A 25,868-nucleotide genomic window follows, 5' to 3' on the forward strand; every position below is an offset into this window, starting at 1 on the left:
CACTTTACACAGGGGGCCAGACAAATAGTGCACAGATCTGAAAGCAGCACCATACAAAAGTTATTCTCCAACACAATATTAGAATAATGACTGTAACTTTCGATTTGGGCGTATCCATTCTCCCCCTTTGAGAGCAGGGGGAGTTGAGCACATTAAAAAGCTCATTGATTAGATGTCTCTGAGACACACACTGCTGGGTGATATACAAACCTCAGCCAAAGATTTCTCCCCGTTGGAAAAGCTGGGTTTAAATGATGTTGTTTCTAATAGGGATGTTGATTATGAAAAGCATACTTGCAGTTCTAACGTCATTGTATGTTGTAAATTAAGTATTAAACCCAAATATTTTTTTAGCCTTGTCTGTTTCCCCTGTGAAAGAACTACTGATGCAGCGTATCCAGATTAAGATCGATTAACAATTCTGTGAATTTTGCCCAGCAGCTATAATCATTGGTTGCCTTAGCAACTTGGTAGATTAAATCATAAGCTAAAATCCAGGGGGTTCAATTAAAAATTCTTGTTGGAATTCAAATTCTTTTGGGGAGAAATGACCAATGATTCAATATGCACTTGAGAATTCTCAGGGTTTTCTCCTTTCTCTTCGGTGTAATTATTTAGAAATTAAATATAAATCTAATATATTGTTTGGGAAATGTTTACCTATTCCTATTTATTATTGGTGCTGGTGAGCTAGGAATAATGAAGCTTTGGGATTTTGTTTCCTTGCAAAGCACGGGCTAAACTTTATCTTACTCAAAGAATAATCTGAGAATAATCATATTCTCGAGGCTATTTTTCTTGTACTTGATACTGGGCAGAATTTATGCTAGCATTGGTCCTACACATAATTTAAGAAGCAGGGAAGGAATTTATTTCTGAAATGTGCTCCTAAAGGACTTTGGTTTGCTGAATGCTGAAACGACCCAATGCCCAGTTCATGACTGCAGAGTAGAGCCAGGGTTCTCTCTTCTGTTCTTCCTGCTCCAGTTTGGATGGTTCCTGTATTCCTTGGGTAAACAGGGACTATTCACCTTCTTTTGTCTATACTGATCTTTCTGCTACTGATTTCTTATATTTCTGCCCTCTCTTTTTGCCTCCTGTAGCTGTTTTTTTAGCACCCTAATATCCATTTATTTGAGTAGATGCACTTGTCCCACAATGCTCTTAAGGGAAGTCTCTTTTTGAAAGGATGAGAAAATTTGGACTTTTCAGCCTGGAGAAGAAAGCTCTCCAGGATGACCTTATTGGGGCCTTTCAATACTTGAAGGGAGCCTACAAAAAAACTGGAGAACAATCTTTTACATAGGCATGGAATCACAGGACAAGGGCTGTGACTTAAACTGAAAGGAAGTAGGTTTAGATTAGCTATAAAACAGAAATTCTTCACTCTGAGGGTGGTGAGGCACTGGCACAGGCTGCCCAGAGAAGTTGTGGATATCCCTGGAAGTGTTCAAGGCCAGGCTGGATGGGATTTTAGGCAATCTGGTCTAGTGGAAAATGTCTCTACCTGTGGCAGCTGGGTTGATGATCTTTAAGGTCCTTTCAACTTAAATAATTCTATGGTTCTGTGATTTGTTGTCTGTAAATCTTTCTCAAAAAAGCCTTTGTCTTCCAGGTATTCTGATATGGTGGCAAAAAAACATAAATACCAAACCATTGTCCACCATGTGGATGCCAACTTCATGCACAAATCTTGACTTCTGTTCTCCCCCTTGCACAAAAGCAGCTAGAAATTAACACGTTGCTGCTTTCTATCTTCACTTGTCCCAATGAGAAGTTTTCTTCTCTACTTATCTTCCTTTGCTTTGTTCTGAGTCTCAGCTAGGACTGACTGTCTGTTCAGCCGCTAAGTATATTCCATCACACCCAATGATATTTAGAACCCATTTTAGGCAATATTTTGTATTTTCTTACTTTCATCTTCCTTAAAGAGTTGGCATCTCTTTTTCCTCAATCTATAGAGCTGATATTCCTTGTGGACAAAGCAGAAATGATGAAGATGAGAGAAAAGAAGGTGCTTCTTTTGAAATAATTAATTAAGCAACAAAAATAAACAGAAATATGTCGTGTAAGAGAAACATAAATGTTCCTACAGTGTTCCAGACACAGAAAGAAAACCGTTGTTGAACATTCAGTGTGGTAACAGAAGAAGCCAACCCTTTCATTCTCTGTTTAAAGTTCCTCCCTTACATTCTGCATGTTAGCAAATCCACAGATACGTGGCAGCTATTCTGCAGTTCTGTCTCAATTGTGCTGAATACTGCTGGATTTCATATATAAAAATGATAGTAATCAGAGAAAGAAAAGTTGATATAAAATTTAATATATTGTATAGATAAGCAACCAACACTTGACAGCTGAATATAAAGACAAATCTGAACTCCTTTAGGCCCTCCATCAGCAAGAAATCTCTGCAGTTATATTTTATTCCACAAAATTATCCCTTGAAACCTTTTTAATAATTCCAGCAGTTATAACAAATTATGTTAAATTACAGAGTAGGCCTAAAGCATGATCCTAGAAGACTCAAAATTCTGAATCTAGTTTAGGACATAAAAGTGTAGCTCTGGGAGAAAAAAAAAAGTATAGGATAAAGTACAGGAATTAAAGCATACTAAGATAAAAAAGAAGCTTGTACCAGAAGATAGTTCTTTCACGTGTTCTAAGTAATCCTCTTAATTATGTTTTTTCATGGTAAAACCTTTTATATGGTTTAGCTGCATAAGAGGAACTTTTTGATCATTAAAAGCTAATTAATGAGGTTCAGTAAAAATAAAAGTTCTGCTACCTCTTTCTCTAGAAAGTACTTCCTGGCTTTTCAGTGTCAGTTTTATAATCAACATGTCCTTGCAATTTGAGAAACTTATTATTTTTATGTTATTTAATGTTGATGATGGGTTTTGCAATCCCAGAACAGGAATCTTGTGCAGAAGTGTCCCCATTAGCTGCAATGAAACCTGTCTTTGCTAAGGTTTTCTGCTGGTATTGGTGAGAAATCTGTTCTGTTGCTGTGTTATTTAGAGAGCTGTTCTGCTGTTCTGCACCATTCTGAAATGACATTCTTTTGTTTTAAAGTCTTTATTCTGAAATCACATGTTTAAAACTCATGCTAGCTTCATCTATGCTCTACATTTCCTTCTTCATTTCAATTAGTAATTTAAAATTAATCAACTGGGAGTAGTCCAGAGGGAAACTTTTGTGATGAATGAATGTGTCTCTCTTGGTTTATTTATCCTAAAATAAGAAAGGCTAAAGGGAAAAGGAGGAGGACATTTGCAAATAATTGTGTATATATGCTTGGAAATTTAAACAACTTACTATGCATTTATACTTTAGATGTAATGAATACTATAAAATTGTAACTTTCTTAATTCTGTTGACCCATAAAGCATTTCAGTCTGCACACTATAAAAGGCTCAGTAGGGATCAGCATCAGCATTGTCTTCTGATTTGATGAAACAAGGCCCAGAGTGGGGAAGGGAACAGCTCAGAGCTGCACAATTTCACAGCTGAGCCAGCAGATCAACCAGTTTCCTAAGTCCCTTTCATGCCTTAGCAACTCTGTCCCATCACCAATAATCAGTATTGTGCATCACAGATGTTTTTGTTCCGTGCTGAACTGTTTGCAGCACATCAGAGATGTTTTAACAGGAGGGCAGGATTTCAGACATGATGGATGAGAGCTGAAGGAGCTGTGGTACCAGATCTTGGTGGGAGCTCTGTCCTGGCAGTGATCACATCAGAGGGCCTGGTTCAGAACTTTGGGTAGCTTGCAAGGCAGATATTTTTGAAACACATCTACAATGGGAAGGGACCTTAAGTATCATGTAGTTTCAATTCCACATGCTGGCCAGGGCCCCATCCAAGCTGACCTTGACCTTGCAGGGATGGGGTATCTGCAATTTCTCTGGACAACAATGTAGATCCAAAAAAAAAAATAAAAAATATCAAAAGATTCCTTGTGTACTGACACCAGCAAGGGAGGCATGTGATGCATTGCAATATTAAATATTTTCTGCTGTGCATGAGGATTTAAATGAAGGTTATCTTAGTGGATTGATTAAATGCCCAGCTCTTCAGTTTCCCTAGAGAAGTAGCTGGGTGATGGTCATTCAAATTATAACAAAATACATGGTTAGCTGAGGTAGAACCAAGTAGTTTTTCATTTGTGTGCTATTCTGCAATCTCATAAAAAAACCTTCTAAGCCAAGAAACCATCATTTAAAAATTTGCACTGTAAGATCCATTGGCCTAGTAAGGAGATGTGCTGATGGAGAGAGATTGCTCTTTGAGACAGCTCTCAATGAGAAAGTGTTAGGAGGAGAGGAGAATGGGTTTGAGTCATGCTGTGGACTTTAACAGATTGCTTTCCAACTGCCTACCCCAAGCAGAGCACTTGCTGGCATGGAGCATGTACTGAAGATGGATATGAACCACTCTGCCTGGCAGGCAGACAAGCAAATAATTGTATCAGCAAGCCAGAAGCGTGATTTTGATCTCCAAAGCAGGGAGGAAAATGAGGAAATAATTTTAGTTTTTATCTAGCCTGACCTTAAAGATTAGTTCAGTAAATTTTCTACATTTTCTATATCCCGTCTGGCTACAGGTTTTTAAGATATAAATTAAAGACTCAGGAACTCTTTCATTGAGATAACTGTATCAGAGAAAAATCTTTGGATTTGGAGGCTTGCTTTCAGTTCCCTTCACTGAATTGGGATCAGATTGACACATTTTTTCCCTGTCAAATTTCTCTCTGATTTCTGCAATTGCAATTAATGCATAATAAATTCCTGTCTTTTGCATAATTCAGATCAAGTTTTCATCTAAGTACTAAAATCATGGTGTGAGTTAATAAAGCACAGTGGCATCCAACTTAACTATTCAATTGCCTTTTTCAGGTACTTCTATTGAGAAATGTAAGGCATTAAAATAACATAAATCAATGCTAATAGCCTTCACTAAGATATCCTGAATATATCCTATGAAGTAATATATAACATGCATGAAGTTTTAACATAGCAGAAAAATTTAGTCTGGAGTCTTGATTCTGCACTAACTGTACTTATTCAGAGTGCATGTGTGAAATGAATGCTAATATTGGAAATATGTTTTGTATTGGCATGTTTTACAATGCCTTTCTTGGAGCTTGCAAGAGAAAACTCCATGGACATTATTCAGCTTAGCAGGGGGAAAAAATAGTCTTATGAAATTTTAAAGGGATACATTTGGTGATGGTAGAGTAGCCTGGCAGCACATTAATCTTTACAAGGGTTATCTCTCCCTGGTGGAAAACACATTATAAGGTGCCACTCTTTTAAATCTCCCTGAACTGTATGGACAGGAAGGATGGTGAATATGTAAACCACCAGGTTTTTCTACAACTTCAATTCCTAAATATTGTGACAAAGGACAAACTTTAAATAAGGCTACCATGGGTATTGTCAATAATCATCTTCAAAGATGTGATTACACTTGCAGCCAGAGATTCTGTTGAAGAAATCAAACATACTATCTGAAAAAAACATAGGGCAAGACTTGCTTTAGCAATAAGGGAGGTTTATGCTGATGGTCCTATTTAAGATAAGGTTTTTTTCTTCAATAGATACTGAAAAGTCCAGCAGAATTCCAAAGAGTGCACGGCCACAGAGCTTGAATGTATACTTTGATTTTTAAAAACATATTTGCATATATATAAAGTACACTGGGATGATTTTATACCTCTCTTAAGTCAACTGATCATCTGTGTCTATGGAACAGAACCCCAGATTTTTTCAACTCGTTCTTTTAGAAAAAAGAATTTTTGGAAGTAAGAGCCAAGCAAAATATACTAAGATGTCTTTAGATGTCATCAATATTAAATCAAATGTTCTGTGTTACTTTTAACTGTCATCATTAATTGTATAGAAGGGATATAATTACATATTCCTGACTGTCAACTCATGAAAAAACCACAAGAGAGCATTTTCTGCTCAGTAGTGTAGGATGCTTACAAATGCTATTTCAAGGTGTGATTTACTTGGTTTTTTGGACTAAAAGTGAGCTATCTCAGTCCAAGCTTGATATCACAGGTCCAATGATGGCACAAAAAAAGTAAGCACAATGTGTTGCTGGTTTTGTGATGGCTAATCCAAGATCATATGAGCAGTGACAAAACACTTTCAGAAATCCCAGAAACTCTGCACTGGCAGGAGACAGGACTTGAACTGAAGTTTGTAGGTGCTGATGGATTTTTTAGGGATGATGCAGTCCACATCAGGTCCCAGTCTGGCAATTAGGAAGGAAATTCTGCAGGGTGCAGCATCTGGAAGGAGTTGAACTTCTTTGAAGCAAAATACAGTTTGATTATCTAGGGAGAAACAGCACCTGAAAGAATCTTGGTCTAGGAGTAAATTGTGCAATTTATCACAGCTAATGGCTTTGCAAAGATTTCTGAAAATTATTTTGCAGCTATAGCTTAAGATCTCGATCTGTACTATATAAGGCTGAGATGTTTTGAATAGCTGTAAGGATACCCAGCACAGACTAATTTGAGCCAAACAGGAGCTATTCTGGCTTCTCTTTTTGAAAATAAAAAACACGGCAGGAAAAAAAAGCATCAGGTCTCTCATCATGGCAATTTTCCCAGTACCATCCATGGGTGTCAGCTCTGCCATAGTGCTTGAGCAGCAGTGCAGGAGGTACTGACCTTCCAAATGATTTTTTACAGAAGGGAGTGATCCAGAATTGTGCCTGTGGCAAGGCCTGCAGCTTGTATGACACACTAAACTGGCACTGCTTAGTTTGGAAGTGGTGCCAAACTGCTGGTAAAACTAACTTCTTTTCCTACACTGTGCTGGATCTGTGTCTCTGTCTGTGTCTGTGGGATTCAGCAGATGATCAGGCATATTACTGGAAGAAACTCTATAATCAGAATATTTCAAAAAGTTAATATTTCTTTAGCAAGTGTGTAAATTTATTTAAATTTTTAATTGATTTCTGGCCAGTTTAGGGTTTCTTCCCACATCTTCTGCTATATTCCTAGCATTTCCTTTTGAAGGGAGAGAAGGATAATACTCTAGGCAGTCAATAAATAAAATGTACTATCAAAGCAATGTCCCCTCATTTATTCTTTTTGGATTATCTCCTTGTGTCATGGTGAAGAAATTTTGAAGATAGACTCTCTGTGATTCCTGCGTCATAGGCATAAAACATTCTCTCATGAACTCAAAACCTCTGAGGTAGAATGAGATACTTAAAAAGTGCTTGAGGAATGACAGTTCTTTAATGAATTATGAATATGGTATTGACCTTTTTTTCTTTAACAACTTAGTTGGCAGGTGTTTTGTTGCACTTCAAAAAGTTGCCTAATTTTTACTTCACAAAATGTTATTGCTTAAGTTTTACAGGGTGGAAGTACAGGCAAAAGAATTTAGAGGAAAAAAAGGCAGATAACCTTCTTCAGCTCTTGTGAGGGATCTTTGATTGAGTGAGTCAAAGAATAAAGGTCATGAGGTGCTGGGAGGAGAGGAATCTAATGAAGTTCAACAAAGACAAGTGCAGAGCTGCTCTTGGGGAGGAATATCATCATGCCACAGTGCAGGTTAGCTGCTGGAAAGCAGCTCTGCAGGGAAAAGCCTGGGGGACAACAATCTGTCCAGGAGCCAGCAGTGTGCCCTAGGGGTGAGGAAGGACAGTGGTGTCCTGGGGTGCATTGGGAAGAGCAGGTCCCAGAGGGGATCCTGCCTCTCTGCCCAGCCTGGAGTGCTGTGTCCAGTTCTGGGCTCCTCAGGACAGGACAAGGAACTGCTGGACAGGATGCAGCAGAGGGCTATGGAGATGAGGAGGGGACTGGAGTATCTCCTGTTAGGAAAAGCTGAGGGAGTTGGGCTTGTTTAGCCTGGGTAAGAGATGACAAAGAATTGATCTCATCAATGCACGTAAATATCTCGAGGGCAGGTGCCAAGAGGATGGGGCCAGGCTATTTTCAGTGGTGCCCATCTGGAAGTGTCCATCTGAAGTTCCATCTGAATACAAACTTTTTCACTTTGATGGTGACAAAGCACTGGAAGAGGCTGCACAGAAATGATGTGGAGTTTCCTTCCCTGGAGATACTCAAAATCATCCTGGACATAATCCTGTTTAGGCTGCTCTAGGTGAGCCTGTTGAGCTGGTGCATTGGAACTAGAGGTCCCTTCCAACCCCAGCAATCCTGTGCTTCTGTGATTTATGGCAGCAGCTTGAAAGGAAGGACACTTTGTCCAGTTTTCATCAAGCAGAAAGACATTATAAATGAAAAATGGACAAATACAGAAGAGAAAGTAAAGAGGGACACTGAAAATTTAGATAGGTAATCAAACACAAGAGAGCCTGGTCTCTGTACACCTGCAATAAAGTTTTTTGGGTTTTTTTTCAGTGTTAAGCCTTTTTGAGTGAATGACATCTATAAATTTCCTTAAAAATGTATTAAAATTGGAAAATCCAGGTTATGCATAAATTTCCAAGACTACAAAACATTACTGTTGTGTCTAGAATACTGAACCAACAGCCTTCAGAAAGGTGTGCCTCTTGAAAAATTCAAATATTTTTTAGCTTTTCTAAAATGAATCAAGTTATTGTCCAGACTGACACCTTGTACTGCTAAGACTTTATTCAGCAATGCTGTGTGAGAGGTCGTGACATCCATCTTGTGCAGTAAGTTAGAAAATAAAGTGACTCAGAACTGCACATCTGACACACCCCAGGCTTTGGCCTCTCTCTTTCCAATCCTATTGCCCTAGTTATCTTGCCAAACTGTCTGTAAATGTTTCTTGGAGACAGATTGCTGTTACATATTGGCCTAGCTATTTTACCCTCATTTTCTTCAAATCTTTTTGTCTGAGAGTGAGTATATTCACTTCTGAATGTTGCCAAATACAAGCATTTGAGAAGTTGATAAAAGTTCTGGCCTAGATATACACGAAGCTATTTATTTTACACAAAATTTTAATCACTAAACACCACACCTAAATAATCATCTATCCATAAATTGCCTCGAATTCTTGGATGGACAAACCACTTACATTTCTGATTCCCAAAGCAAAATTTTTAATCAACCTCTCTGCCTCAATAATAAATTCCTATAGCTCTCACTGTGTGGCCTCATAAAATGTTTTGTGAAAATATGCTCCTCCCTAAGAGATTTGGACCAGCTGTTAGGCAAGCAAGCTGAGCTGCTCAGTTCCAGTCTAATTAGAGTTGTGCACAAAACTGCATTTTTTATTTTTAAATCTTATAGGTATAATGCTTCAGTTCACATGAAAAATGGGATCTAGAATCTCTGTTGTCTCTCAATAAATGTCCTGTCACATGTTAGGATTAAAAATTGGATTTTAAAAAATAATAGTAATGTATGTCCCAACACAGAAGTGGAAAATTACTTATTCATAAACAGCATGTGAGTGGTCATAGGAAAGAGAGTGTCATTCAGACTATTTAATGCCATGGCCTATGCCCACAGCTCATCAAAGGACAAATTGCTGGTTCTTGCACAGCTTCTCCCCTATGTTAGGATAAATTACATCAGAGTTAAGTTCCAGAATCAGTATTTATTAATAAACAATAATTTGGGGGCTTTCATGGTTTTTGATATTCACTTCTGTTGACTTGTGGTACACTTCTGAAGTACTTTCACATGTGTTAAGAAGCCTAATTAGCTGAAAGGTATTACTTTTTGTAGTGTTCTGAAATATCTTAGTCTTCATGCTTTTTAAAGAAATGAGGTTGGATGAATCAGATGTTTTGCAGTCTATAGTTTGACCTTTCTTTCCCACTGTGGAATTATTTGTAGGTTATTTGCTGATGATGACAATAGCTAGATATGTTTTAAATGGCTAAACCTTTAGGTTTTGTATTCAGCTCCATCTAGAGCATGGAAACCTAGTCAAGCCCCCTGTCTGAAGTCAATATTTAATGCTTTTAAAATTGCTGCATAGTTTCAAAAACTCTGAAAGCCTTTTAAGCAGAGCACTACCATAGTGCAGAAGAGGCTGTACCATAGCCAAACAAAAATATGTTGTTCATCTGGCAAAACTCCAATTTAAATCAGTGGGAGAAGAGAATTTAACTCAGGAATTATAGGGGTTGGTGTGTTTGAAGTGAAACACCCTTCAGACTATCCTGAGTATAAAATTATCCTATGTACATATCTATCTATTTTTCTAAATTATTACTGGGAAAATTATGGGGCATAGTATCAATCAACTACAAATTGTAAAGAAGCTAAATCTAGGAATATACTTAATTTAAAATAATTTTATGTAATATGACAGTGTTTTAGAGTCATATTTTACTTACAATCCTGATTTTAAAACCTGCCCAAGAAGGACACATAAGTAAAACAGCTATTAAAAATTATATTCAATAACATTTTAACACTCTATCGATTGCTCTATACTAGAGCCTATCAATGCATATAAAGCAGATGGACCAGATGTTTAAATGTAGCTCAGATTATTTTATATCAGCTTTAACTGCCTCCCTCACACTATGCATAGAAAATCACTGGGGGAAATTACCTTGCTTTCTGAAGGCCAGAACTCTATAAGTAGTTTGTACACAGTATTTTTATCTTGAGCTTCCAAAAGGTAAATGCTTTCTTGTAATTTTGGGCCAGTTTCACTTAAGTGACTTTGTTTACATATATTTCGAGCATTGCTTGAAATTGATTTTTTTTTTTTCTTTTCCAATCTCTGAATTTGCATATGTAATGTAGCTTGCCTTGCCACTGTGCCATGTTCAGTGCTTGTGTGACTAAAAATGCAGATCTCTCTCAGCAAAGCACACTGCACAGTCCTAAATGTGCAGCTGCAGAGGCTGAACCCTAGGCTGTGTGCCCTGTCCTAGAAACAGCTGAAATGGGGGCTTCCAAAGGACTGTCCACTAGTCTGTATCTCTTTGCATGGGCAAAGAAGTGTGAGATTTAACTTGTAATATGTCCATTAACATTTATCCATGGCATTTATCTTGGGATGTGCATTGAGCATGCAATCAGAGGATGAGGGTGCTTTTCCACACACGTGGCCTGATGAAAATCCCACAGGTAGGAATAGCTGTATATTTGCTGGGTAGATGTTGTCCTGAAGTACTCTGGGGTGATGCATTCATGTAGCACATTTGTGTTTTCATGCTCTCTGCTGAGCTTTAATGAGGATTTACTGTTAATATTAGATGAGATAATCAAAAGGTGCATTCCTTTAGCCCTCTTCAGACTGAGACCATCTGAGACTGCGAGACTGTGCTGCCTGCTTATCTCATCTTTAAATCACATCAAATTACCCAGACATTTGTGTAATGCATTTGCAATCTACCATCCTTTTGTTGTCTTCCTACAGTATTGCTGTGGGCAGAGAACCTTCTGAGTGCTTAGCACTTAATCCGTTATTTTAAAGGAACTCCAGAAGCATAAATGCCTATTTTGTATTTGAAAGGGTAGGCTGGAAAGTAGGAAGTAGACATGTCAGAGGGCATCTACAAAATAATAGCTTTAACTGAGTGAAATGAGAGTGGGAGTGCTGGGCAGGTAGGTGCCAGGTAGGATAAGGCACTGCTCAGAATTCTGTGCCCTTTTGACTTTTTCCTTCACTGTGCCTTTCAAGACTTTGGAAAAGAGGAAGAAAGTGGAGAGCAGAGATTGCTTCTCCTAAAATGAGAGCTCCTCTCCAATGCTGGGAATGGGATTTTGGCAAATTGCTCATTATTTGACTCTCTTGTCTGGAAGCAGAAAGCATTTTAGAGCTTTTGGTTCAGTTCAACTGGAGTCCTTGGAGACACTTGTTGTGGTGCACCACTGTGTGCAGGGCAGAGATGTGTTGTGCAGTCTTTGTATTAAATCTTTTCTGCATTAAGCTGTGGGGAGTGGTGGAGATACACACTTTCGTTCAGCTTTGGTTTTACTTCTGGAAAGTCTAGGAATGAAATATGGTACTTTCCAGGATGCTTGAACAATGAGAAGCAGGGATGTCCTTGATGATCTTTTCTATAAGTTCATATGAGTTCATTCTAGCATCTTCGTGGTACCTTCTGACATGTGAGAAGAGAACCAGTGTTCCTGGCTTGGCAAAATTCAATTTGCAGAAAGGTGTGGAAGAATCTTTGATCTTTGATTTGGCAGATCTTTGAGGCTGCTAGATGTATGAATCAAAGGAAAGTATTTTCAGTGAGTTGTGCAGAACAGAAATTTAAAAAATATCTGTTGACTGGGATCCCAAGAAAAGTTAAATGTAAATGTAATTTAGGCAGCAGTACTGACAGCCCTGGAGAAGGCTGAAATGTTCTGATTTTTTTGATGAAAATGAAAGATAAATATTTTGACAATTTCAAGGAACACTTTCTCAATTTTCTACTGGTTAGAGATCTCCAAAAGTTTCTGTTTTCTTGAAACACTCATATTAAATTTAAAAACTTTAAAGTGTTTGGAGAGATGCTATTTTTTATTCTTGTCTTAAAAAACTATCACCTTTTTTGGGGATTTTTTTAAAATCAGCTCTAAGTCGAAGTATATCTCACTAACTGTATGCTGCCTTAATTCTTCCCCTAGTTTTTCAGATGCCAAAATCCTCTGCAATGAAAATTTTCCCTCCACCATGATCTTTGTCCTATCAACTGGGCTGTGCACTCAAATGGAATTGATTAAGAAAATCTCACGTGACTAATTTTCTCTTATCCTTTTTTTTTTCCCACATAGAATTAATAATTCACTGAAATAGGCTGGACTGGTAATTCTTTATTTTACATTTTAGTGTTTGCTATTGTTTTTTCTGCTTCTGAAGGTCTCACAGGTTTAAGAAGAATAACTCCTTGTCCCTAACTTCATGTCTCCTTATAGTTCTTTTGTCTTTTGATCAAAATGGATATAACACCATAGTTTGTGACATTGCTGAAATGGATCTTTTCAAGTGTCATATTGGAATGAAGCATTTGTGTAATCAGGTTTGATGTGGACTTTCAGACCTTTCAGCAGAATTCTGTATGATTCTGTGTCAACCAGTGAGGGGGTAGATGCTCTTCTACAATGTCTTCTCTCACAATAATTCACATTTGTATATACTTCTATCTTTATACTTTCCCAGTGTGGTAGAGCATTATTTTTTTTATTTTTTTTCATTTTAAGAGTGAGCAGCTGGTTTGCAATGAATAAATAATTTTGTGCAGAAGAATTTTAGCAGAACTAAGGGAGAAAACCTGGTTCTTCATCTGCTGTGGTTTGGACTCCCCTCTCTTTGCTTTGCTTGGGCAGGAGAAATATGGTGAGTCACTTCCAAAAGCAAGAAGATCTCTTCCTCATCTCTGACTCTAGGAAGCAAGAATTGCAGACAGTCCTGGATAAAGATTTGTTATCTATCACTCATACTTAGTACTAGACCATCTTATATTGGAGGAATTGCCTACATCCTTTTCCTTCATATTTCTTCTCTTTTTGCATTTTAGCAGGAAAACACTGTTTTGCTACACTTGTGTCTAGCATCTAAAGTGTTCAGCGTAGTTATTAAACACTTGGCTCTGAAGTGATTTAACTTCCCAAGTGATCCTGAACTGTTGAACTGTAAGACCTTTCCCCAGGAGCTGTGAGGATGGCAGCCTAGAAAAGCTGAGGACAGGGATAAAGAGCAAGAACTGAAATGAAAACTGGCAGGAGCCATTATCTGTTGCACTTGTTTTCCAGGTGTGGGCTCTCCTCTGAAAAGGAGGAAAAGCCAGTCAGGAGCCCTTGGAGGGGAGGGGCTGCTCAGCTGGAGCAGGATCCAGCCAAGAGCAGAGTGTGGCTGGAGAGGTCCCAGCTGGGAGCAGGGAGCTGCTGCTTTGGCAGAGGCAGGAGAGGGGCTGAAGGCAGCCTGTGAGATGACAGAATGGTGTGCATGGGCTGCATGGGCTCTGCTGCTGCTCAGGAATGTGCTGCTGAGTGGGCTCAGCCCACACAGGTACACGTGTGTCTGCCTGCAGGGAGATGCTGGCATGAGAATACAGCTATCCTGGTAGATCTCATCACTTGTGATTCCTTAATGCTTCATAATTAGTACAACCTGGCTTCTTGTGCATGAGGATTTTCTGGGGAGCCTGGACAGGGACAAGGGCTAGGTACATTCACCTTGAACCTGTAGATAATGCTGGGTCAAAGCAGCCAGTGTGATTCTCTGGTTCAGTGTTTATAACTTGCAGTGTTTCTGCTTATACTGACTTTTTTACTTTGCTCTTGGGGCTGATAAAGCAAAAGTGAGATTTAAGGATGTCTTTGAAAGGAAAGACAGCCTGTCATCAGCCAGGAATAAAATAATGTTTAAGATGGGATGATATATATCCTTATGCTTGTTCCTGCAACTGATTTTTCTGGGGTTCTTTGGTGACTAGCAGTGAGATGAACAACTCTTTATAGGCTGCCTGGCTTGCTGTTCCTAACAAAGATCATATGGAAATTATGCATGTCAGTGCCCCTTGTAGGTGTGTGTATGGACATTTCCAGCCCCCACTGGATTTGGACAGGGAGTTGTGCCTGGCACAGGACTGAGTGAGAGTGTGTGCCACATTTGCCTGGCTTTGGCCATGGCCAGCCACGTGGCCACACCCTGGGTCAGAGATTTTGGGCTCCAGTCTGCAGATTCTCCAATTTCCTGTATTTTGGTTACCAAGTCACTTTGTGCCTTTATTCATCCCCACCCACAACAGACATGAGTCCATCATCACACAAGGTTATGTATAAATAACAAGAAAAAATGTACATAAATGCTGCAGTATGGGAGGCACACAGAGCTGTAATATAAGTGTTTCCACACTGAATTCAGTTTTGCTCAGGATTATATTTGGCAAGTGCCTTGCAAGATGCACTGGTGACACACATAAGCACTGCTTGCAGTCTGTGGTTCCTCCTTTTTTTCTCTCCCCAAGGATAAATTTTGTAGTTTATATTATTTCCCGTGGGAGTACTTGCCATGCAAATGTATAACTGTGCTACATACACAGTGCTTTGATTTGATACAAGTCTGAGCAGGGTAATGGCACATCAGAGGATTTTATACACCATTTTGATTGTGATTTCTTAACACAGCAGGAAGAAATTTAAAAATTTCTATTAGGAAGGTGAGGCAGAAAGCAATTTGTGCTGAGCCAGGGACAAATAGGGAATAAACTGGCATTTTTCAAATTTTTATTTCTTTTTTTTTAAGGCTGCTAATGATTGTTGTATTACTTCTGTGACTCACTGGAGTTTCCTATGCACCAGCAGAAACTAGAGTTGAAAATCAATTTTTAAAATCAAAATTAAGTGCTGTAATTAGGTTTTTTTTTCCATTCCAAGACTTAACAAATAAAAGAGGAAGAAGAACTGCCTAGTTTTAAAACATAGTCTGTTATGCCATTATGCAGTAAAGTGCTAGAATACATTCCTGTGTGCAAGGATGTGCTGAGTCTCAGTGTCTAGCATAGCACTTACTCCATTTCCATTTCCCATCCTTCCCCAGCTGAAGGTCTATTTCAAGCAGTTTTGCAGCATACCTCCTCATCCTCTCTTTTCTTGACCTGTTGCCCCACACTTTGCAGGTGGAGTGCCATCTACCCCATCAAATAATAGAAGAACAGAATAATAGCAGTGATAATTGCATGGCAGAGTGCAGGCACAAAATGTTTGGGGCCTCAGACTTAAAAGAGGTCCAGAGAAAAAAAAAATACTTGCTTTTTTTTTTCTTTTTTTACTGCTCTGAAGTCTTGTGACGTGTATGCAATTCTTCATGTTCTCTGCTAGGAGATAGCTCTGCTGTGCATCAGGAAAGGTGACAGAGGAAATGTCTGCATGCAGTAACTTCTGTTTTAAGCGGAAATTAGACCTGGGGCAAACTTGCAATGTCACATCTGGGTTTCTGAAAGCTTAGTTTCTTAAGAGAAAGGATTTGGCACAAGAAATATTAAGGGAGTAGAAAAATTTAAATTGGAAGAGAAGAGTATGGACCTCTGTCATCCTTAATATGCAGTACTTCATTTTCTTTTTTTTTCTTCCATTTTTATCCCATCTCTTCCTTCATCATCTTCTTCTTTTTTTTCCCCCCGTTCCCTTCTGTGCAACATTTCTTTGTCAGGATAAGTGACTGTTCTCAAAATCATGGCACTATATTCTTGCCATTGGCTTAGATGTTCCAAGGAAGCACTTAGCTTTTAAGCAACTCAGATTTCATCTTTAAAACTAAGGACCAAGAGGTAGAATTTTAAAATTTTTATTGTAGGGGAAAAAAAGTGTTATGAAACATCATAACTGGTAGAAAATGCTATAACTGAAAATTTACATACCCTGCAGTGATGGGACTGTCCCTTGAATCCTGTGCTCAGCTCTGGGCCCCTCACTGCCAGAAAGACACTGAGGGGCTGGAGCGTGTCCAGAGAAGGGACACGGAGCTGGGGAAGGGTCTGAGCAAAAAACTGATGGGGAGTGACTGAGGGAGCTGGGGGTGTTTAGCCTGGTCTCAGGGGGACCTTATTCCTCTCTCTAAATACCTGAAAGGAGGCTGTAGTGAGGTGGAGGCTGGTCTCTTCTCCCGGGTAACAAGCAATAGGACAAGAGAAAATGGCCTCAAGTTTCATCAGGGGAGATTTAGTTGAACACTAGGAAAAGATTTCTCATGGGAAGCCTTGCCAAGCATCAGAACAAGCTGTCCAGAGAAGTGGTTGAGTCACTGTTCCTGAGCCATTTACAGCATGTGTAGATGTGGTGCTCATGGACATGGTTGAATTTGATAATCTTTCCAACCCCAGCAATTCCATGAGTCTATTCTATGATAATCCTTCACCTGTATTGTACCTGTCACAGACTGTGTTCTGCCCTGGCCAAAAGAGAAATCTTAATGTTTTGGTGGTGCTGGCTCTTACTTTTGTGAGAGTGCCCATGGGTTTCCTATAAAAATATTCTTTGCTGCATTAGGAGAAATAACATTAGTCCATTTGCTGTTGTTCAGAGGAAAGAATGAAATATTAGGTCCTTAAAATCCTTGGGTCTTCCATCTACTTAAAGAATAGTGAGGTCTGAGTGCCCACAATTTATATCTTCTGGACTGAATAGCAGACATTTAGATTCCTGTCTTTCCTCCTATTCTGGTCATTAAAGAGTATGTCTTGGCATCATGTAGCTGTGTAAGATAATTAGTTGTGCTGGGGATGGGAAATGGTTGCTTGTACAGTCAGCCAAATCAATATCTGTTGTTGCCTTGTGCTAATAAAAACAAAGCTAGCTACCTTAGATTCTCAGCTGCAGCTCTCTTCCTGTACCCACAGCTGTGGAATGTTAGCAAATAAAACTTGTGGTAAAGTGATTGTTTTATATCTTAAGTATTTCATTTTTAACTTTTCCCATCTCCTGTCCATTTCACTGGAAATAGTTCTGCAAACCCTGAATACTAATCTGTCCATCTGTCTTCCCATTCTTACAAGTAAGGCATTATTTATGACTGAACTGTATTTGTATTTTAAATGGCTCTGTCATCACGTTTTATGACTACTGTGTGTATATACTCAGAGAGAGGCTGGAGAGAACCAGAATCCACAGCTAACATCCATCTTCACCACAGGTGTGTGAGGGGGAGGTTGCCACCCCACCTGTGTGCTGTGAGAAAGTTATCCCTTAACAAGGGAAAATTAATGCTCTGTCTAAGGCAAAGCCAGGCTTCTTCCTGCATGCTGCTTAAGTAAAGCAGCACTGTTAGGATTGAAAAAGGAGGCAAACTGTCAGAAGTACTGGTGATACTCAGAGCATACAAACAGTTGGCAAGGTGTTTGAAACAACCATCTGTTTTGGTACCGAGCATCACTTGCTGTTGCTTTGTGATGTTGGGGAGCCATGTCATAAAAATAATACAATTCAACAGCATAACTGCTCTGTGCCTGTACCCATGTGCCCACTTGTGGTAGGATCAATTCTCACAGAGGCAGAAGAATGACATTTAATGTATGGTTTGGATGTGTATTGGCTTACCAAAAACCACCCACTCATTTGCAGCAAGAAGCTCCTTGTAAAATCTGTTCTTAACTGATTATCTCCTGTCTGTGGTAATATTGTTGCTCGATGGCATGCATCTCTCTGTCCTTGTAATGCAGCACTTCAGTGAGCAAGCTAAAGTAGGTATTACTCCTTTGAGAAGACAGCAGCTGGGAGTTCCAATTCTTCTAAAGCAGCTCAGCTTGTAGCACTTCTGTAAAATGCAGCCTTCGTGATGGTTACAGTAAAATATTCATAATCATAAAGTCCCTCGGTACCAGCAGAGCCCTAATAAACCTGCTATTGGCAATGTATGGCAGAGTGCTGCCTGATGGAGCTGTAAGGAAATGGCTCACAGTCTGGCCATTGCTGTGACAGATCTGCAAATGCATGCAAACAGTTAAACTCTATTTCTGATTAGAATCAGGATTAGGTATTTGGCAAGATTTATTCTTCCTGATCTAACATTTTCAGTGGGTGGAGAAAATTACCTCCCTATTGCTTTGTCATTATTTCTTAAATGAACAATGTATTCTATTTTTTTTCCGTTAAGTGGGATGAATTGTGGCTTTTTATTGCTCCCTATTTTTCCTGAATATGTAGTTCAGTAAAGCTGCTAATTTTGAAGATAAAAGTAATAAAAAGGAATTTTTATTGTTTAATGAGTATTTCCTTTGATTTTCTGAGTTTCTGAATATACATCAGACTATATAAATAGTTGTTTGGGAGTATGTACCCTTTATTGGTTGTAGTGCAGTGATTTCAAATTATGCTTATTCTCGTCATAAAAGCATGGGAGCAGAGTGGGAGAAGTGTTCTACTGTTTATGCATATACAGTGTAAGATTTTTTCCCCTGTTCCTTTAACATTTATAGTGTTGGTTAAATTGTGTAATGATGTTGTTTCTCCTTTACTGCACTTTTTTTTTTTTTCTACCCATATTTCCTCACAATGGAATCTAAGCTAGAAACAAGGTCTCTGGTTTATTCCTAAATTTTTCAGGCCATCTTTCTTATTTCCCTTGTCTACCCTTCCCTCTATTTTAGGACAATGTAATCTCACAAATAGAGGGAATGGTGAGAGGATGCTACATGGCATAGTACAGGTTTTCCTTTATTAGACTTCTCACCTTGGAGTCTATCTTACTAGCAGCCTAGAGTTCAGAGAGCTGGTGTGGTGTTATGGAAAGACAGTTCTATAGCAATCATGTTCCAGATGAAATGTGGTTTTGGTCTATCTTGTGGTCTTAAAACTTTCTGACTGCCAGGATTAACTAAATGTTTGAATTGGAAGTAGTAAATACTCCCTTCCCAGGAATATCACCAGCTACCAAATACTTTGTCAGAAGGTTTTAGATTTCAAACAAAAAATCCAACATATCCCTTGGAGCTATCTTGAAGAAAACTAATCACTAAGAATTTCAATTTAGTTAACCAACTTACCATTTTAAAATGAGTTGAAGAATTCTTTGAACTCCCTATAATCTTAATGGAATTGAGCAGTACTTACCTTCAGACTCAAAGCTTGGGCAGTGCCATCCAGCTACAGGAACTTGGATGTTCTAAGTTATAAGTGGGAGTGGAGTATCTTCCCTTTTGATTTCTGTACCCTGAAGAAAATAGTTTCAGCCATTCTCTGAAAATCCTGGGTCAGAAAAGGTGTTTCCTTGGCCCCAAAAGCCCTATACTTAATCACTCTGCCTGAACTTCCTTTGCCATGCATCGATTAATTTTGTGTTCCTCTTTACCATGGAATAGCAGTGCAGAAATTATTCCTACACGTGTGCATCCCAAATCCAGTGTTGCACACAGGACAGCAGTGCTCCTCCTACATGTTGGTATCTCCTCACTCGTAGGGGAGAGGGCATTGGGCAGGAATTATAAGTGCTATCAAATACCACACATAAATGTAAACCCTGTAATTTACAGCTCTGATACTGCATCTGCCTGGGAGGAACATCTGGTTTGTCATATGTCTGGAGCCAGAAGAGTGTGTTCCTGCTTATTGTTTAGTCATTATAGCTGAAGAGAGGTGCAAGGGTTAAAGCTGAAGTGTGTGACAAAAGGAAAATAGTGCATTGCTGTTTTGCTGCAAAAGTAGGTGTTCAAAGGCACTTCCCAACTCCTAATGCAGAATAGTGTGCAATTAAAGGAAGAGGGAAAAGCAGGTTTAGGTAGGGCAGAAGTTTGGAATTTGGAAAAAAAATCCATCAGGTTTCTGTTTCATGAAGGCATTATCAAAGGAAAAAACAGAAGCCCTTGTTTGAGTCTTAAATCCTTCGGCAGAGCATGTGTGACATCAGCAAGTGAACTGAGCAGCTCTGATGCCTGTCTGTTGTGAACTGAAACTAGGTGGCAAAAATATCTCTGAATAGACCCCAGACCGCAAGAGCAAAGTAAAATCAATTTTCCTTTCATATCTTAATTGCCCTGAAACACATGGAACACCTGTTCTTTCACCTTAACAGTTAATACACATTTCTATTTTTGGCACTTTTGTGCCCCTTTGCTTTCCTGCAGTGCTGTGTATCTCGTTTTTGAACTGCTGCTGCTTCTGTTGCATGCTGGCAAATCGAAGAGAACCAAGGAGTTAAATTTCAGAACAGGAGAAGAGGAGGTGAGCTGTCTGCTACAGTAGTTTACTGCAGCTTCCTTTCATACTGACACATATGTAGTTTGTGGTGACAGTGCTAAAGAACTGCAGACAGGCACTTAGCAGACTGGATGTGAGCTGGATACAAAGATGCCTCACCCTGGACTTCCTGCTGGCAGTATGTAAATACACCTGCAGACTGGCCACACTGGGTGGTTTGTTTTTTTTTTCAGAAGGCAGCATGAGAGGACTTGACAAAGCAACAGCATAGTTAAGACCTTAACCAGCATTAGATCTGTATCTCAGTTGTGGGGGAAGTTGGGTTTTTTTGGTTTTTTTTTTTTTTTTTTTTTTTTGTATGTGTGCTGCATATTCAGCCTGAAATCCTCATCACTACAATGTTTGCCTCTATCTGGTATGCCAAGAAGCTGGGACGCAGGTTTGTGCATAACGCCAGGAAAGCCAAAGCAGAGAAGGTACGTTCCTAGTGAGAATATAAAGCCTTATGTCTCATGCAAGCTGCCTGCTGGCATCCTGTTGTGTGTCTGCTTAGCTTTTTAAAATACCATGAAAAACGACCTATTGCTGTTGATGATTTCATGCGGGAATCCTTCAATATTTTGCATATTATTAAATATCGGGGAGAAGATCCTTTCAAAAGTCTTTATGTCCTCTTCTGATTGTTTTTCTTCCCAAGATAAACAGCTGTACTTCTGCTACGTCTGTGTTAAGGGAGCAGTCCAGTGAACTTGTTGCTGTGCTGCATTATTTTTCCTTGTACCATATCAGGCTCTTAAACAACCGCTGATTGTTTGCTGCTTGTATATTTTTTTTATTCCTTGTGTGGTACTAATGAGGATGAAATAACATGTTAAGCATTTATAATGTTTGGGAATTTTGTTTCATGGTACTTGTTGAAACTGTGCTGCAGCGTGGATCCCTTTTATTTTAAAAAGATATAGGTATGTAAAAATGGTCAGTGCTATCTTTCAGTATTTTTCTCTCATAAAATTGAACTGTATTTAACTGGCTGTTTTCTGGAAGCCCTTATAGATAAGAGTCTTCTCTTTCTCCCTGAGCAAAACTTAAATAGTTTAAAAATTTGCAGTAATGATAATTAGGGGATATCAAGGCAATTGTCTTTTGTTTTAGGCATAGAAAACATTTAGTTAGGGGACCTGCAATCCAATTTTGTCTGCATTGCCAGACAAACCATTTTCAAAATGGGACCAATACCTCTTTTATAAACTCAGATTTAGACTGGGGGGAAAAGAACTTCAATATAATGTTATAAAGTTACTTCATTAATCTGATAATGATGGCTTCCTCCTCTCCTTGTTGTCTTTGATGTGGTCAAAGACTTTTTAAATGGGATGCTTTATTATGTCTTTAATATGACTTATGCTATGTAACACAGCCCCCCCATCTACCAAGTAACTATCATTGCCTGAATCCCTTTGTAACTGGAAAAGCCCTTCACCTCGAGAAAATTATTAGCAAAAATATTTTGTGTGTTTGTGGTTGAGGGGAGGATGGAGAGAGGTTTGCTTTTTCTGCAAAATATTCCTAATAGCTAAAAAGGTGCTGTGTGGAAATTTTGAAATTTAAATATGCAAGTCATTGGCAAGTTACTTAAATAGTAGTGATTTATGTATTTCACATCATGTATATAAGGGGGAAACAGAAATGCAGAGAGCTATACATGGGACTGTCAAACTTTCTCTGTCATCAGTCACATTTCCATAAAGAGAGACACATATAAACTCTCCTGCTGTTTGCATATTGCTATGGGAGGAGAAAAAGTTGCAGCCTGGATCTTCCTTAGTCCTGAGGGGCTCCCTCCAGAGGAGTATTTGCTCCCAGGCTTCCTCCAAGATGACAGGGGCAGGATGAGTGGACACATTCCACTCCTGACACAGAGGGGCTCACTCAGCAGCTTTAAAAACAGATTTGGTGTGGAATGCTTAAAGCATATATGGTCATAGATTATTTCAATAACCTTGAAAAAATTAATAAAGCAGTACCAGAATATTCACTGAGAAAATATTTTATTCTCTGTAGAGTCTTGTAACACCAACTAAAAAAAAATCTTTAAAATTTTGTCTCCTTTTCTCTTTAATTACTTTAAATATTTCTGCATAGATTTATTGTATTGCTACTTGTTCATCCCTATAGGACTTTCAAAATAAGTCAACTTAGATCCATGCTATTTAAGTTTTCAAGCTATGCCTAACAGTTTTAAAGGAAAAGTTTTTTTGATATTGCTTGAGCATGCTATTAGCATATCTGCATGGGAATTTTATTTTTGCCAGAAGACAGTAAGTATGCAATAAACACCTTGTAAATGTTTACTTATTGACTTATACAAAAAATAAAATTTATTTCTTAGATGTTTATTCCACAGTCAGGACTCATTTATATATTTAAATTTTTTTTCCTGCAAATCAAACTCTAGCAAATGCAGAAAATCCCATTCCTAGCAGGATGCTATTTCAATAAGTGCCATTAATGGTTGGAAGCCGATCAACACTGACATCTTCAGTGCAATACCTCTGTACCAGGAGAGCACAGATAGAATATAGATCTAGCAAAAACTAAATTCAAAATAACATTTAACTGCATGCCTTGTTTTGGTTTTGACATTTTTTTTATCATGGTTGAATAATCAAATTGTTAAGCAGTTTCACCTTTTTTTTTTTTTCCTCTGGAAGAATAATTAGCTGTTTTTATCCATGTGCATGATTTGAATGATACATTGTTTTCTTAGTGCTTTTGGAGGCAGTAACATACAGCAGTATTTTCTAATACCATATGTCTGCAAAAAGATTTACTTGCAGTAAAGATCTGGATAGTAAGAATCAGAAGACTGGGGCTCCATAACAGATTTTTCTGTTATGCTTTACTTCTTTTGATCAAGAATTTTTAAGGGCTATTTCTAAGAAACAGGAATTTTGTATGAGTCTATTTGTTTTCACAGGATGAGGAAGAAAAGGAGGGCTGGTTACAGCACAGGTTGCTGTGTGCACACACATGCACAGACTGGCAGTCAGTGTAGCTCCTTAAAATGTCAAAACTTTGGGCTTGGATTGTGCAGAAAGAGGACACTTTACTTTCTTATCTCCCTAACCAGGAGTGCAGAATTACTGAGCCTGCCCTGCCTTCTCAGTGCTTGCTTCCCCTCCAGCCCAGCATTTCCTTGGACTTTGTGCTTGGATGAGTGGGACCCTGTGGAAAGGCACATTAACTCACTATCTCATTAACACCCACACACAAATTGAGAATTTCAGTGAGTGTCCAAGGCCAGGCTGGATGGGGCTCTGAGCAGCCTGGGCTAGTGCAAGTGTCCCTGCCCATGGCAGGGGGATTGGAATGAAATCACCTTTAAGGTCCTTTCCAACTCAAGCCACGCCAGGATTCTATGTCTTCCTGGCAAATATTAGGCTTATATAAACCAAACATGAAATCTCACTGTTAAAATTTCATCTGGAGAGTGAAGAAGACATCTAGGAATAAGGGGAAGGATGGCAGCTGTAGGTGTCTTAAATGGCTCTTCTGAGTTTACTGGTGTGCACCAGTATTTCTATTTGAGTCATACTTTCATTATGTATTTTAAAACCTTATTTTAATTCAGAACTGAACCAAAATATTTTGAAAAACCTTCACATTTGGAAAGTTGAACTCTTTTTCTTCCATTTTTTATCCTAAACAGTCCTGGCTAAGACTTCTTGTTAGTAAAATGGGATAATGACTATGAATTGTTCTTAATGTTCTCATTTTGCCAAATCTTAAACATATTTCTTTATTGTTTTTATTAGACTAAATTGTAAACTCTTTCCAGGATGTATTGCACTTTTTATCTACAAATTCTATCTCAATCTGGTTGTCTTGGCTTGATTGCTAGTGTTACTCTTCCCTTCAAGCAGTGAGATATTTAGTGTTAAGGGATGCCACTAATGTTGCTTGAAAACAGTTGAACTCCTTTCAAGTCTTTGCTGGTCTTACCTTTTTTATTAAAGTCATTAAACTGCTTTGAATTTGTCACAAGAAAGGATTATTGTTATGTGTAAATGTCATAACTGGAACCTTGGAAGCAAAACACCAAGGCAAAGATTGATGTATTGAATTTTTCTCATTAAACCACAATCAAGCAGAAATCAAGAAATGTTAACTGCATGTGGCTATGCTATAGAAATAAGTATTCTCAATGGTTGGAAGAGGTACAGAAAAGTAACTGAACAATTAATCATGTTGATCTGAGAGAATGAGCTAAAGTGTGAAAAAAGCTTCTGATAATGCTTGACTGTATTGATGAAATTTGGGTTTCAAGGTTCAGTATCAAAAGTGGAAAAAGACTTGCCAAAGTTACCACATAATTTAACTTAGAAAGGGGAAGTCAAGACTCATTTTCATGGTAGTTCAGACCTGGAACATATTGCAATCATGAGACCCAAATTTTAAACACTGTAGAATTAGTTATGTGGGTGAGATTTTAAATCTAAAGATAACAGCCACTTCAAAATGAGGTTTCTCCTAGATAATTTAAGGGAACAAAACAACAGGGCCCATGTGAAGTGTTTAAATGAGTTGATTTTCACTATTCTGTAACAGAAAAACATTGTTAGAATTCTTTTTCTAGTTTTTAGAAATGAAATTACTCCTAGAGTATTATCAGTTCTAACAACTATGTCTTGTATTTGAAAATATTTAAGTTTTACACCATTGGGTTTAGTTCATTGTTCCAGTTTAACTCATGTATTAATTTAATAATTCAAGATAGAAGCAACCTAACTTTAAAATAATAGGTGTATATGTAATGATAAAATAGCAGTTTTTGGACTATCAATTGTAAATAAAAATAATGACCCACAACTGAGCATTATAATTTTAAATGAGTAGTTTTGAAAGTATTGTAGTGCAGACTAGATAAGTGCAACATAGACCAACAAACAGTTTTTCTTTTTGTGTACTTGGCTTTAGAGTTGATTTGGGTAAACCAAGTACCCTTGACTGTCAGCCTACAATGACATATTTGCAAAAGTTCCCCCCAAAAAAGAGTTTTAAGTTAAAACAGGGATATGTAACAACAACAAAGTCTACAAATGCCAGCGTATTTTATAATTGTTTCAAAAGTATTCTGGCAGTAACAACAATAAAATCTTCATATCAAGATGACACTTGAATTTAGATTGGATTTTTAATTGCAGGGTGGGCAATTCTAGGATATGGATTCTTTTTTTGGTTTTGCTTGTTTACAAGTAGCTACCCAGCAATTTGAAAGAAATAAGAAATTCACTTAAAACAGTAATTATTC

General features: G+C 38.3%; 1 protein-coding gene across 11 annotated transcripts in view; it reads left to right on the forward strand.

The window, feature by feature from the left end:
* Window positions 1-25,868, forward strand: part of DLG2 (discs large MAGUK scaffold protein 2) — a 966,889-nt gene that overhangs the window by 472,209 nt on the left and 468,812 nt on the right. Inside the window, exon 1 of one of the 11 annotated variants that reach the window (XM_079303595.1) lies at window positions 20,941-21,033. The exons of the other annotated variants lie outside the window; for them this stretch is intronic. Coding sequence (XP_079159721.1) covers window positions 20,956-21,033 — 78 coding nt within the window. The 5' untranslated portion in view covers window positions 20,941-20,955. Of the gene's footprint in view, window positions 1-20,940; window positions 21,034-25,868 lie in introns of those variants that run through there. 11 annotated transcript variants of the gene reach the window in all.

The sequence above is a fragment of the Erithacus rubecula genome (genome assembly GCF_903797595.1).
Source record: "Erithacus rubecula genome assembly, chromosome: 1".
Classification (NCBI taxonomy): domain Eukaryota; kingdom Metazoa; phylum Chordata; class Aves; order Passeriformes; family Muscicapidae; genus Erithacus; species Erithacus rubecula.